The sequence below is a fragment of the Brassica napus genome, chromosome C3, assembly GCF_020379485.1.
Source record: "Brassica napus cultivar Da-Ae chromosome C3, Da-Ae, whole genome shotgun sequence".
In the NCBI taxonomy this organism is placed as follows: Eukaryota; Viridiplantae; Streptophyta; class Magnoliopsida; order Brassicales; family Brassicaceae; genus Brassica; species Brassica napus.
The window spans coordinates 68,955,609-68,971,347 of NC_063446.1; the positions used below are offsets into that span (position 1 = coordinate 68,955,609).

At 33.6% G+C, this 15,739-nt stretch overlaps 1 protein-coding gene across 1 annotated transcript; it reads right to left on the bottom strand.

The window, feature by feature from the left end:
• Nucleotides 1-11,205: 11,205 nt before the first annotated feature.
• Nucleotides 11,206-13,692, bottom strand: LOC106386407 (probable indole-3-pyruvate monooxygenase YUCCA1). Its single transcript, XM_048750431.1, has 4 exons — nt 12,442-13,692; nt 12,117-12,365; nt 11,589-11,711; nt 11,206-11,506 (listed from the first exon to the last, which is right to left on the bottom strand). The coding sequence occupies exons 1-4, from the start codon at nt 13,075-13,077 to the stop codon at nt 11,282-11,284; spliced, it is 1,233 nt and encodes a 410-aa protein (XP_048606388.1). The 5' UTR covers nt 13,078-13,692; the 3' UTR covers nt 11,206-11,281.
• Between the last annotated feature and the right edge of the window lie 2,047 nt (nt 13,693-15,739).

Sequence of the window (15,739 nt, forward strand, 5' to 3'; positions counted from 1 at the left end):
AACGCAGAGGTTATTTTTGCAATTGACTTTGAAATCTGTTATTTCGGACGACTGAAAAATAAGTCGTCTACTATTGTTTGGCTAAAAAAAACTCCAAAAAAGCTAGACGACTTACATTTCAGTCGTCATAGGTTAGTTTTGCATTTGACTGGATTATTTCAGAAGTTTGACTTTTCTGGACGACTTACATTTCATTCGTCTAGTGAAAATTAAAATAATAATATTTTTTTAAAAGTAGACGACTTACAGTTAAGTCGTCATAGGTTAGTTTTGCAATTGAAAAAAAAAACTTCAAGATTTAATTATATACAGACGACTTATAATTCAGTCGTCCACGAGACGACTGAAATGTAAATCGTCCAGGATTTACGAGGTTTGACCAGAATCTCGGAAAAAAATTCTGGACGACTTACAAGTAATTCGTCTCGTGGACGACTGAATTATAAGTCGTCTGTGTATAATTAAATTTTGAAGTTTTTTTTTCAATTGCAAAACTAACCTATGACGACTTAACTGTAAGTCGTCTACTTTTTAAAAATATTATTATTTTAATTTTCGCCAGGCGACTGAAATGTAAGTCGTCTGGGGAAGTCAAACTTCTGAAATTATCCAGTCAAATGCAAAACTAACCTATGACGACTGAAATGTAAGTCGTCTAGGTTCTTTGGAAATTTTTTTGAAACCAAACAAAAACAGACGACTTAACTTTCAGTCGTCTCAGGTTACAGATTTCAAAGTCAATTGCAAAAATAACCTATGCGTTGACCAGATGACTTCCAGGTAAGTTGTCCACAGCCAGACGACTTCCCAAGTAAGTCGTCTGACGAACAAATCTGGAAAAAAACTCGATGTCATACCTTAAATTGGTGAGATAAGTTCCTTAGCATACATAAGGCTTCTCCAAGCACACAGAATCACAAACGAAAGTAATCCACCCAGAATCGTTAGCTTCTATGACTCTATGAACCATAAAAAATTTAGAATCAAAATCTTGGGTTTTTTTAGCTCATTGTGGAGAGAAAGTGAGAGATATGTTGTGTTTAGTTCACAAGAATGAAAAATGAAGAAGGGTAAATCGATTTTGGGAGCATTAAGAGCTTCAAATTGGTTGTTCATGGTGGTTGTGGTATTGATGACAATGGCAATCTTGTAATTACTTGAAGATGATGAGAGTGAGTAAAAATATCGTTTTCGAAAAAAAAAGAAAAAAAAAATTGATGGCATTTTCGTAAATTATATGAACTTGTGGGGTGAATAGGGCAAAACCAATTTTCAAAAAAAAAGAGATTAGTTTTGTGTTTGACTTTAAGTTATAGGTCAATTCTGCAAAAAGCCCTTTATAGTAAGAAATGAAGATGAGTTGAAATAGTTTTGATTATACATGCTATTATAAAGGTAAAAATAACAATGTGTTGAAGATGATCTTATTAACCTCATATGCAACTTTACAATTCTATATTCCCTTATTCTCTAGTAATTGATTTTTAAATTGTATGTTATAGTTAAATTTTTAACTAATATCAGCATTGCAATTTGTTTTCTCGCTTAGCGGTCAAAACACAATTTCACAAATTTTTCGCAAAAACATGTGCAATCAAATGCATATGTTCTAATAATCTATAAATAGAACTTAGATAAAACTAGGGTTTTCTTGGTTTTCTGCAAAAAAACCCTCAATGTGGTTTTTTTTTGCAAATTAATCCGCGAACTCAAAAACCCACGGGTCAACCCTCCAAGTGTCAGTCAAACCGCAATATAACCCTCGGCCGTATTTATGTGTATTTGACTGTGTATAATTTTAACATTTTTTCAATACTAGGTCGTTTTGGCGCTAATTTTTTAATGAAAAAAATTTGTTGAACCCCACCTTCATTGTGCATTTACGCAAGCTCCCATGTCCGAGAAAAACAAGGTCATTTCGTTTTAGAAATCAATATAATTGCGTTTGTTAAGTAAACAAATATATTTGTTGGCCGAGATGGTTATATAGCATGCACATGGTATTTAAGGTTCAAATTTCAAACCACGGGTTCAACAAATTTTTTTCATTAAAAAATTAGCGCCAAAACGACCTAGTATTGAAAAAATGTTAAAATTATACACAGTCAAATACACATAAATACGGCCGAGGGTTATATTGCGGTTTGACTGACACTTGGAGGGTTGACCCGTGGGTTTTTGAGTTCGCGGATTAATTTGCAAAAAAAAACCACATTGAGGGTTTTTTTGCAGAAAACCCATAAAACTAACTAACTAAGTAGTTCAATTTTAAATAGTTGCAACAAAATGCATATTTAGTACAATTGAATAATCACTACAAGAAAACAGCGGCATACTGAGGGAAAAAATCGTTGGTATGTCGCGACATAACGACGAAAAAAGTCCTCGGAAATAACTCCTCGGAAATTCATCTTTCCTCGGAAATCCCTCGAAAATTTCCGACGGAATTCCGAGGAAATGAATTTCCTCGGAATATTCCGAGGACTTTTTTCGTCGGAAATTCCTCGGAATATTCCGAGGAATATGTCGTCGGAATATTCCGAGGGATACACTTCCTCGGAATATTTCCAAAATTCAAAAAAAAAATTATAAATTTATTTTTTTAAATTGAAATTCAAAAATATAAAATTAAAATTGAAATAGAAAACATATTTAAAATATAAAAAATAATAAAATAGTTTTTATAAATAAAAAAATGTTTTATAAATAAAAAATTAGTTTTAATAAATATAAATATTTTTATAAATATGAAATCATCTTTTTATAAATACAAAATAGTTTTTATCAATACAAAAAATAATAAAATAGTGTTTATAAATAAAAAAATGTTTTATAAATACAAAATTAGTTTTAATAAATATAAATATTTTTATAGATATGAAATCATCTTTTTATAAATACAAAATAGTATTTATAAATACAAAAAATAATAAAATAATGTTTATAAATCAAAAAATGTTTTATAAATACAAAATTAATTTTAAAATATGAAATCATCTTTTATAAATCCAAAAAACGAATTTATATACAAAGAACGTTTTGTATATTTAAAAATAGTTTTTATAAATACAAAAATAAAAAAAAATAGTGTTTATAAATCAAAAAAATGTTTTATAAATACAAAATTAGTTTTAATAAATATAAATATTTTTATAAATATGAAATCATCTTTTATAAATCCAAAAATCGAATTTATATACAAAAACGTTTTGTAAAATCGAATTTATATAAACGTTTTGTAAATACAAAAATAATAAACAATTTATAAAAAAAGTTCTAAATCAATTCAACACAACCAAATCACAATTCTAAACCTATTACACAACAAATCACAATCCTACCCAATCACCCTAACAAAAATCTATCAAAAAACTTCTAAAATCATCAAATCTACTTAAAAACCTAACAAATAGGACCTAAGAGAGTGGGATAAGGTCCTTACATGATTTGTAAAGGAATGGAAAGGATTCGCCGGAGAGATCGTCGCGAGAGAAGGTGGAGAACGCCGGAAGGAGAGAGAGATCGCCGGAGAGGAAGAAGAGAGAAATGGGGAAGAAGATGCAGTTCGAGTTTATAAAACCTTGGGTCTGACGGATATTTTCCGTCGGAATTCCCTCAGTATTTTCAATTTCAATTTTCGCGAAATATTTGGCGGCTTGTTTGCCCGGTTAAATGAAAATATTCCGAGGAAATTTCGACGGCCACTTAAATATCCGTCGGAATTTCCTCGGAATATTTTCATTAATTCGAGGAAAAAGAATATCATGTGCATGTATTTCTATTAATTTATATTGTTCCTCGGAATTTCCTCGGAATATTCCGAGGAAATACCGAGGAACTAGTGTTTGGGGTTTCAAAACATCAATTTTTTTGCCCTATTTTATTTCTTATACAATTGTAATGCATACCATTGAGGATTCTTTGTATAGATGAGCATAAACCATGAAATAACAAATTTCAAAACGAATTGTAAGTATTCCCTTTACCGTTCATTAAAGTGTATAAGTGTTTCTCTTATGTTGTGGGGATTTCGTTCATACAATCGGAAAAATGTTTATTATAGGGTAATGAACAAATTTTTGACTTCATAATGAACGTAAGACACTTAATAAGGGTTATATAGGTGTTATTCAAACCGCAAAACGTCGTTTTCGGTTTAAAAACCCTATTTCCTCGGAATTTCCTCGGAATATTCCGAGGAAATTCCGAGGAAACCCTTTTCTTCCTCAGAATTCCGTCGGAATATTCCGAGGAAATTCTGAGGAACTAGTGTTTGGGGTTTCAAAATCTCGAATGTTTTTTTATAAACGGATCGATCGATGTATTTATGTCCAAAAACGCATCGATCGATCACTAAGATGGACCAAAGCGTAACAATGTGATCGATCGATGAGATTATCCCATCGATCGATCAAGGATATCAAGTGTTCCTCGGAATATTCCTAGGAAATTCTGAGGAACTAGTGTTTGGGGTTTCAAAATCTCGAATGTTTTTTTATAAACGGATCGATCGATGTATTTATGTCCAAAAACGCATCGATCGATCACTAAGATGGACCAAAGCGTAACAATGTGATCGATCGATGGGTATATGTCCAAAAACGCATCGATCGATCACTAGTTCGTCGGAATTTCCTCGGAATATTCCGACGGATTGATGTTTCCTCGGAATTCCGTCGGTATATTCCGAGGAAATTCCTCGGGAAATTCCGAGGATTTCATTTTCCGTCGGAATGTCCGTCAGAATACCGATGTTTTCTTGTAGTGAATTGATCTGATAACTCGAAAGTGCAAAACATTAAACACGAATCGGAGTATTACTGGCCATTGGAATAGGTATGATGGATGATAAAAATGGGAATACAGCAATCTAAGAGTAAACTTGGACGAAGGATGCAGAATCAGCGGACGACACGACATGTCTATTCTCATGAAAGCTGTGCTGGTGTCACCATATGTACATATAAATACAAACTTAAAATTTTGACTCGTACATTTTCTCAAGTTTTACATATACTACGTGAGTAAAAGAAGTGCATTTGTTTCTTTGCATGGCAAATCCCCATGCATCTTAAAATTTTGTTTTTTTTGCTTTTGTTTTGGTTTTATTTATCCCATGCATATTGTTTGTGCAGCGAGTTGATAAGTACAATTGCATGCCAAGTTAAGAGTGCAATAGGGAAGGTACGGTTCATCTTCATCGGATCATGAGTATTTATCTCTATTCTACTTCCCCGTCGTGGTCCATGCCTTAATCTTATATCACCATTGTATCCTTATAAATTCTATAGCATCAGACAAGTCATACGTATAAAATAATGCTATAACATAATCGGGATTTTACCATCCCCACCCTCTTTTTTGTTGTTGTTGCTGTCAATATCCTCTACTTGCTAATGCTGCCGATAAAATTTCAGTCATTGGTCGATGGAGATGTATGAGTGTTTGAAAAAAAAACTGAAACGAAAAAAACAAAGATCGTCGTGTACCTTCCAATAGAAATTCAGTCATTAGTCGATGGAGATGTATGAGTGTTTTCGAAAAAAACGAAACAAGAAAATATAGATCCTCGTGTACCAATTAATATATACATGCATATGACAAATATATATTAATAAATTTATGACATGCACCTTTGGAAGAAAAAATTGTGGCATGCATGCAAATTTAAAATGAAATGGATAAACTTACTAATGGGTAATGGCATGAAACCAACTGAAACACGAAAGAATGATCTAGCGAACTAAATGCACCTTAACAAATAAAATAAAAAATAAATAAATCCATGTTACTTATGTTAGTATCCAACATTAATTACGATTTTAATTGATATGCACATATAAGTATAATTTGTTATTTAGTTAGTATGGAAATAATTACATAGTTACAATATTAGTTCATGTTCCCTCAATTTTTTACAATCTTAGAGCATCATTAACCCAAAAACTCTTTTGGGTCTCTTAATCATTTTTAAGTATTAAATTTTACTTAATAAACCTACTTAAGAGACACCAACATTTTTTTAGTTTCAATGAAAGTCTCTAATTTAGAGTTTTTTTAAAAAAATCACTAATGAGATAACGAAAAAAGTTTTCACCTTTCACAGAGGGACCTCCCACTTCCCAGCCTTCTCCTTCCTCTTTTGTTTAATAGTGTTGCTAAGAACCTACACACAAACAAATGTCATGCATTGCTTTTCCACCAAGAATCATCTGTACATCAACTCTGAAACAAAAAACAAACCTTAGCCTGAGAGGTATTCTCACGATCAAGAAGATAAGCATGAACAGCTCCTTCATGAACATCCTCATCAGTTTTACACCTTGATGAACTCTCCTCACGCATCTTCAATCTGTAAAAAAGTACACATTTCAGAAAAAAGCACAAATATTACTTATTTCATTCTACAAAACATATCAAGATTCCGTTCATCGGCATTTAATAATCATGCCACTAAACATCTTTGATCAATCATACACAGGCGAGTATATACTTACGTTTTCTTCAATTGAGCTTTCTCAGCATAGTGTTTCTTAGCAATCATCTTACCCTTTATACCTATAGACTGCAAATTCACCACAAAAAATAGACATTAGGAAGCAAACAAAAACAGTTGAAAAACAAAGATAAGTGGAGAAGAAGTAAGAACATTCTGAGCCTGTTTGGAGCGCTTGTGAACTTGACGTGCCTCCTTCTTGCGCTTGCGCTCGACGTCCATGCCTCTTCTGGTGCAAATCAATATAATCTCCCCTAAAAGCAACCCAAAAGCAAAATGTCACTAAAGTTCTGGACTTTTACTGTAATCTACACAAAACATGGTTAAAGAAACTATGAATAACTAATAAAACTAACAACCCTACACAAAACATAGTCACAGAGACAATGAGTCGCCAATAAAATTGGATACATATAGCTAACGAGAGCCATGTCTATGATAAACTAATGGATTCTCATACACATTGGTGCATCAGCTTTTTAGTTAACTACATGTTATGAACATGACCTTTAACAAGTCACTGGACTTAGTCTTCTCATTGAACATGTAGATCAAAAGAGAGACAAAATCTCACCTTTTGGTTCAATTGCATAATCATACTATGCACGCGTCGTTATCTTTCAATATCTGCAGCAATAAGATTACAAACAAACATACAATTCAAAAAACTACCCTTTTGAGAGCAAAAAGGGACACGTGTTCATAAGATCCGTCTCTTGTAGTCCCCAAATAAGAGACGTATCTTCACATATAAGCTAATTTTCTTTTATTTTAATTCCTAAATAACATAAGAACCCCACTAAATACGGGCGATAAAAATGCTCTTAAGTTCCGACATGTGACAAGTAACTTTTTATAGAGAATAGAAAAAACGTGAAAAGATATATAAATAAAATAATGTGAATGAAAAAAAATATTTATTCTTTTAAAAATTTGGTAAAGAATAATTTTGTTTTATTTTGCTCTACCAAAAAAATAAAAATGAATAAATTTTATTTTTTTTGTGAATAGTGATTTTTTGTAGGAACTTTAAAACATTTCATGTTCTTCTTAATTTTTTGTCACCTTTCAACCCTTATCTTATTTGTAGTTAATTAAGTTTTAGTGTTACACGTGCCAAGAAGATATGTTTTAGTTTTCTGTTAAAATTGTAGAAAATATTATTTGATCAAGTAACTTAACGTGCTCAGTGGGATTAAGGATTAAGACCCATTTTCCTTCAAAAAAAAAAAAGATTGAGACCCATTGTTTACCAAAAAAAAAGATTGAGACCCATTAAACAAGTGATTAATTATGTATCATTTGTCATACAAAACGTAGAAAGTCAACTTAGCTAGTAAACTAAACCAAATGTAGAGTGTGATTGAATTGTATTATTAGAATGAACTTACTCTAAAAATAGTTTTACTCTAAATTCCACTAAAAATTTACCAATCAAGTGAATTACATACATTTCTCATTTTACTCTATTTACTATTTAAATGGAGAAAAATATAAACCTATGTTTATTCTACATTTGACTAAAGTAAAAGTGTTTCTATTTATTCTTTTCTTTTTCTAGTTTACTATAAAATTACCAATCAAACCCGTAGGCAAAAGTTGAAGCTATTAAACTCACATATGAATGTCATTTAGAGCATGATTAACCCAGAGTTCTTAGAATAGAATTCTTAGTGGAAGTTAAGAAACTGTTTTTTAATTTTTAACTAAAAAAACTAAGAACCAGTTCTTAAATAAATCGGTTCTTAGTTTTTTTTAGTTAAAAGTTAAGAAACCGTTTCTTAACTTGCGTTAAAAATTCTACTCTAAGAATTCTGGATTAATCATGCGAGTGGATAAAGGATTGGGGTATTAAATTGACGGAAGCTGCGAGGGAATTAAAAGAGCGGTGACATACTTAACATGCAAAGAGAAATGTCAAATCCATCATGAAAGTTGACAGTGCCTGCAAAAATGGTCAGTAGCACAAAGCCCCTAACCATAAGAAAAAAGAATGCAATAAGAAATAATAATAAAATCACAGAGTGACGCAAGTGACCGAGGATAGTTAACGTAAGGTGTGCATGGATGCGTGTCATAACGTTTATTGAATTCAATGCCCTCAAATACCGTTGAACTGTTGAATTAGCTAGTTTGATATTTTATTTGGTAGGGCTGCTCTTTTTGTAGAGGCTGCCGCAGCGTTCCGCATCTCAAAAAATACACTTCATCGTGGATAAATTCTCCCTTTCACATTCTAAAATAGACGTTAACCGCACGGTGACTGGAAATTGACCGAGTTTAGTGACGCCATAAAAACCAACGACGGAAAAGGTAGAGGATGCGGCTGTGTTTACAAAAGCCAGCGACAACAATTAAATGACGATGCCATAAAAATAGTTATTTTCTTTATAATTTTTGAAACGCTGACGCTGCGGCAGCGTCAAAAAAAGAACAGAGCTACTCAATACTTGTTTTTGCTTCTTGGTAAAGGATTGGACTCATATTCGCTTCAGACAATTTTAACTTTTTAATTAGTATACAGGTAAAGGTGATTAATATAAAACTAATTGTTAATCGATCCGAACTTATAGAAACTCAAATGAATCATTACTAAAAATAAGTTAGAAAATCAATCAAATTTAGATACATCAGTATATATGTCCTATTTCCTAGTATATTATAAGAAGTTATGAATTTGTAAATATTTTCTGTAAGTATTTAAACATGATGTAATATATTTGATTTTCCAGACGTGGTTGTACTGTGCAATAGTGTGCTTTCTAGGAAATAGCTTGCGCGAAGCCATTACTCCAATAGTGAAAAAGGTCGTGTCTCAAATAAACAGATATTTTAAAGCCCTGACTATTCAAAAATTTATACACGTAAACAAAACAAACGCATTATTCCAATAATCCATTCAGATTGGGATGCAATAACCCATTATATGAAGTTGTATTGTATTTTGGGTAAAATGACTAAAACAAAACCCTTAAAAGAGACTTATCACTTATTAGACCATCTCCAACCCACCCCTATTTCTATCTCTATATTTTCTTCTAAAATAGAGTTTCTCTATTATAGAAGTGAAAATACTCCAATGTATGCCTGTATAATAGAGTTTCTCTATTTATAGTGGAAAATATAGAGATATGATATTTCTACCTCTAAATATAGAGGCAAAAAGTAACTTTCCTCTATATTTTCCTCTAAAATAGAGGAACTCTATTATAAAGGCATACATTGGAGCATTTTCACCTCTATAATAGAGATCTCTATTTTAGAGGAAAATATAGAGGTGTACATTGGAAATGCTCTTAGAAAAATGCGCATGTGGTATATGTATCAATGTATGTGTTCTCTCATGACGGCAGAGAAAGAGAGAGCGATGGATCAATTTCGTAGAAAGAGATAGTCCATGCGGTGGTCGCAGAAGAGTGTCAGATCTCTCTATCTCGATTCTCATCTCAGTGACAAATCAGTGCCCACCTCCTTCCTCTTCCTTGCGTTTGCTTCTCTCTTTACATACACACTTCGTTACATATTCATTTGTCTCTCTTACTTAGATGTGACACATTCAATATTACCCACTAAGTATTTTCATTTGACATTAATATCTCGTGGGAATAATGTATTTATAAGTTATAACCTTTCTTATAACCTTTTTTTTCTAAAACTAAAATGGTGTGTTTGACTGACAGCCGTGGCTTTGAACCCACGCCCTTTCGGACCAGAGCCTTTCTTATAACCTTCTCAAATAGCAAAGCAATATACATATTTTTTAATATGATTGAAACTGTTTACAGAATCGACAATGGCGTGACATGAACTAACTTAAGTAGATTACTTAAGTAGATGTAGATACTAAGAGAGCTTATTCAGTTGGAAGTGATTCATATTAAATTGACAAATTCACTATTCTTCAAACATATTTAAAAATTAAAAAATTATTGAATTTTCTATTTGATAGATTACTTTATAATCTATTGTAATTTTTACTAGCATTTCTTAGTTACAAATATTAAAAATATAATTTCATAGTTTTAAACCCTGTTCTAAAAATCGGCCGCTTAGCCGCCTAGGCAGCCGTCTGGACGTTACGCGTCACTTTTCCGCCCCGATTTATGCCAAATCGGCTTAAAAAATTGGATATCCGATTTTCTCCGCCTAGACCGCCTAAATGACCGCCTAGCCGCCTAGGCGGCCGGCTAATCTATTTTTTTATTATTATTTTTTATTTTTAATAATATTTTTTTTATTTATTTGATTTAAAATTTTATAAATATCATTTATATTCATAATTTTGATGAAAATTACACTATATTAAGTTTATATATATTCTATTTATGTGTTTTATACAATCTTAAACATAAAAATGTATTAATGTTATACACAATTAAAGATTAACATGTTTTATAACATAGTAAACAATCTAACAATTCCGTCCCGCATAATTTCCGATTAATCCCCGATTTTCTCTTTAGACGCTAGGCCCAACCCGACCGTCCGACTAGCGCATAGCGCGTTCCCGAACAGGGGTTTTAAATAGTGGTTCAAACAAAATTATGCTAAATTTTCAAATCAACTAAACTCATCTAAAACTCATTAAAATTAAATCATTTTAAACTGAATACACACTTTTAAGTTTTAACAGTTCCTAGAGTACAGTATTTTGTTTTAGCAATTTTAAATGACAGTCAAAACGTTATTAACTAATCTAGATAACCGCATCTATACAAGTTTATTTCTTCAATTTACAACATGCAAAATTAGGTAGTGATTTGTTTTTCGTTTTCAAAACACAAATTAGGATTTAGAGATAATAACAAAACGAGAGCTGCACAAATTCTTGGTGGCCCCCTTTATATCTCTCCACTGGTCAGCTATTTGGCCAGCAATCTTAACCGCGTCAGACGCCGTTCCAAGGAGTCCTCTCCTCGTAAACCCAACAGTGTACAACCCTTTCCCTCCTCTCCAGCTGTTTGGAAACGGCGTTTTCGGCATCCCTTCCTTCGTGAAAAAATCACTTCCCTAATTGAATAAAGGGAGGCATTGTTTATGATTGTTTCTAATTAATTTTTAGATGAGTGGGAATTATAGATGTTAAGCTTACCTGAAGCCAAGTAGGCACGTTACTTTTGTAACCAGTGGCAAATATGATAGAGTCAAATTCCTTTTCTTGACCATCCATAAACTTTGCTCCCTTTTTTGTAATTTCCTGTACACCTTCCATTATCTGCATTTTAATAGTAATAAAACGATTAGCTCGACCTCAGAAACAAAATTGATGTAATCATGACAACGTAAAAACGATTCACGGAAGCATATAAGAAAATAGTACAACAAAACAAAAACTAACTTTTTCTGAAGAAGAAGAAAACTTTTTCAACAAAACAAACAAAGATTCTTTAGAACATTAAAACATTTGTAGTTTCCACATTAACACATTTCTTTTAGAAAGTGAGCTAACTCACTATTATTTCGTGGGCACTGCAGAGTTATAAATAAATAACTAAAAGGTTACTTGCTCAGGGCCTCAGGCCACGCAAAACTATCACGATTAAAATAAAAGAGAAGTAAAATCTTCAGAAGGAAGTCTTATTTCAATAAATTAAATAAAGGCAGATGTGGTTAAACCCACCTGAATCTTGCCAGATCTGATGAGAGTCATAGCTCCGACGTCAAGAACCGGAGTTTTTCCGGTGACATTCTTTAGCTCAAGCGGACCGGTTTTTGGTCTGCGTAGACCTAACCGGTCGGTATTTCCAAACGACAGATTAGCCATCAGTAACAAGAACTTATCAACAAACCTCAATGGTAAACATTTGAGAAGTGTCATCCCAATTCCAAATGTTGACAACCCAAGTATCTCCCTTGGCAACACATGAACCTACATTAAAAAGTACTAACATTAATAATTCATGTATTATAACCAAAATGAAAGTAAATATGTTTTGATCACTTACTGTGTTTCGGACAACAAGATGAGGAGAAGCGTTATGTCGAACAAGATCCAAACTAATCTCCATGCCGGAGTTTCCACATCCGACAACTAAAACTTTCTGTTGTCGGAACTCTTCACCGCTTTTGTATTCACTTGCGTGAATAATTCTCCCACCGGAGAACTTCACTATCCCCGGAACCTCCGGGGCGTAAGCGTCTGCGTTCTCACCGCTCGCAACGACAAGCCATTTGGAGAGATACTCTGCGCCACTTAGAGTCTTTACTCTCCATAAACCGGAGGAGGAATCGTAAGAAGCGTTTTGGACGTTCTCATTGAACCTAGGGACGATGCCAAAATGCGAAGCGTATGACTCAAGGTAGTCCAAGAACTCGTTTTTAGAAGGGTATTTTGGGAAGTTTTCAGGGAAGTCCAAGAGTGGTAATCTACAATAGTGTTTAGGGAGATGGAGTTTGAGTCGGTCGTAGGTTTTGGATTTCCATAGAGATGCTACTGAATCGGAACGTTCTAGGATCAAAGAGGGGACTCCACGGCTAGAGAGACATGCAGACGTTGCAAGACCGGAAGGACCGGCTCCAATGATGATGGGACCGTGTACGAGGATAATCTGTTTGGTTTGGTGGCAAGAATGAGAGTCCATTGTTGTATGGAGAGGAGAGGATGGTATTGATATAAGCTTTTGAAGAGCGGAGGAGACTAAAAGAGAGTGAGATATGTTTTACTTTTTGAGAAATGTTCTTTTGAGTGAGAGAATGAATATGGAATTTATAGAGGGAAGTTGCAGTTGGGGGGACCTTCTAAGATTCTCTCAGTGACGTTCTCTTTACGTATTGCGAACATAGTACATTTGTTTTTTTAGATATATCTAAAGTGTAACACTAAAAGAAATATTCTTAGAGCATGATTAATCCGGGGTTCTTAGGATGAGGTTTTTAGCGGAAGTTAAGAAACTGTTTCTTAACTTCTGCTAAGAACCTCACTCTAAGAACCCCGAATTAATCATGGTCTTACTTTCTTTAGGAATATGAATAGTGACGGCAGATTGATTAAGTGGAATGATTCATTTAAAGAGCTATAATTAGACGAAAAATCGGTGTTCTAAAAATTAGTTTGGTTTTTAAACGGTAAACCAGTCATAAACAAAACTACTATTTATTTTAAAAAATTGATCTTAGACCATCTCCAACCCAATTTGAGCCATGGTCAAGGCAGTGGCCGTAGTATATCCTTTAAACCACAAAGCTCGACCAAATCAGTGTGCAATAGATGTGGAATGGGAAACCATTGGACTAAGATATGAAGGACTCCCAAACATTTTTTTGACCTCTATCAAAGAGAGTCTAAAAGGGAAGAATCCTGAAACCCACTTGGTCTATAAAGATGGTGAAAATAATTTCGAACATGATCAAGATGATCTTATGGAATATGAGACTTATGATTGCCTAAAAGAATCAAGTTGATAATCTGATTTCGACATCAAACTTGTGTGATTGCTTTGCTTATATGCTTTCTCTGATTTTTATCTCTCTGAATTTATTTCTATTACATTTTCTGCTTAGATTAAATGAATGAATGATTTTTTTATATGAGTACACTGAAAAACACCAATATAAGTACTAAAGCAGGTATCGCCAGTCTGAAAGAAGACTATACATCTAGAAATCAGTGATGCCTTATATTCACCCAGCTCTAAGAGCAAGAGCAACCTATTGAGTTTTAAAGATATAAGAATGAATGGTTTCCATATTGAAACAATGGGCGAAGGAAACAAAGAGTTCCTTCAGATATATGTATAAAATCGCCCAAGGCCATAATAAGTCCTAAAGACTATACCTGCATTCTCTACTGACCTAGACTATGCATAGATCAGTATGATAGAGGCTAAAAGCCTGCGAAAATATACACTTTATGGCACGACCGGATTGGCCATCCTGGTCCAAACATGATGCGAAAATTGATATTCAAAGGCACTCATTAAAAGATAAGAAACGTTATCCCAAAGAATCTCACGTATGTAGCATGTACACAAGGGAAACTCATTAGGCCATCACTAGTAAAACGGCTACGAGCCCCTTTTTCATAATAAAGACAATATGTCACTGGTGAATACATGTCCCAAGCGTTTAAATGATTATGGTATGTCCATGGGGGCAAGTGTGGACAATTCTGTGATACATGTCCATACCAAGAACGAATAGACCATAACTTATGAGGTCAAAACTCTCATTCACAGCTTGGGCCACACGAAATTTACATGCACCTAAGTTAATACGCATCAGGCCATTTAGTGAGCCTAGATATCCCCTATCATAATTATTAACGGGTCAAGACCTAGACATACCCCCATCATAAGATATTTGGATGTGCTGTCTATGTACTAATTGCTCCACCACAGAGAACTAAGATGGGACCTCAAAAGAAGGATGGGGATATATGTTGGATATGATTCTCCGACAATAATAAAGTACTTTGAGCCAACTATGGGTGATTATATTTGAGGCCAGGTACACAAATTATTTTAAGACCAGGAGGAGAAAAAAATAATAAAGCTGGTAAAAGAATGGTAAAAGAAATAGAATAGAATCAACCATCGATGTCTTGGCAAGATCCTCAGACTAAAGAATGTGAAATAGACGTCCAACGATTATACATTTACAAAGCTAGCTAATCAAATGCCAGACACATTTGCTGACCCGAAAAAGAATGACTAAGTCATATATAAACCAGCTTGTAAAGCACCAACGAATTTGATGTCCAAGAAGAGACACAGTCAAGTTGCTACAGAGTCTAGACAACGTATGAAACGTGGTAGACCAATAGGTTCCAAAAGATAAGAATCCTCGAAAACAAAAGAAAGGTGCAGAGAATGATAATCAAAATCCAAATCCGAGGTTACTAAGAAAACTATCCCAGACATGAAGATAAGGCCGTCCGGCTCTAAGGTACATGTACCAAACAATGTAGCTTGGGACGCCAAGGTGCAAAGTATTAAAGGTCCTGATAATAATGAATTTCAATCGATTATATCATGTCTGGAACATAATGGAACCAATAAGGAATGTCGACATAAGATGATTTATTTGCATACAAGGTATCACTTGAATTTATGAATATAAGCGAGAATCATGAACTCACGTCAATATAAGAGTGCGCACTCGTAAAACATATTGGATTGAATGGAAACATGGGGTTAAATAGTTTAAAGAAGAAATGCGTATTTGGCCATATGATTAAGACGCCATATGATGTTAAAACCAGTGGATATAAATGGGTCTTGTGAGGAACAGTAATCGTGAGATATA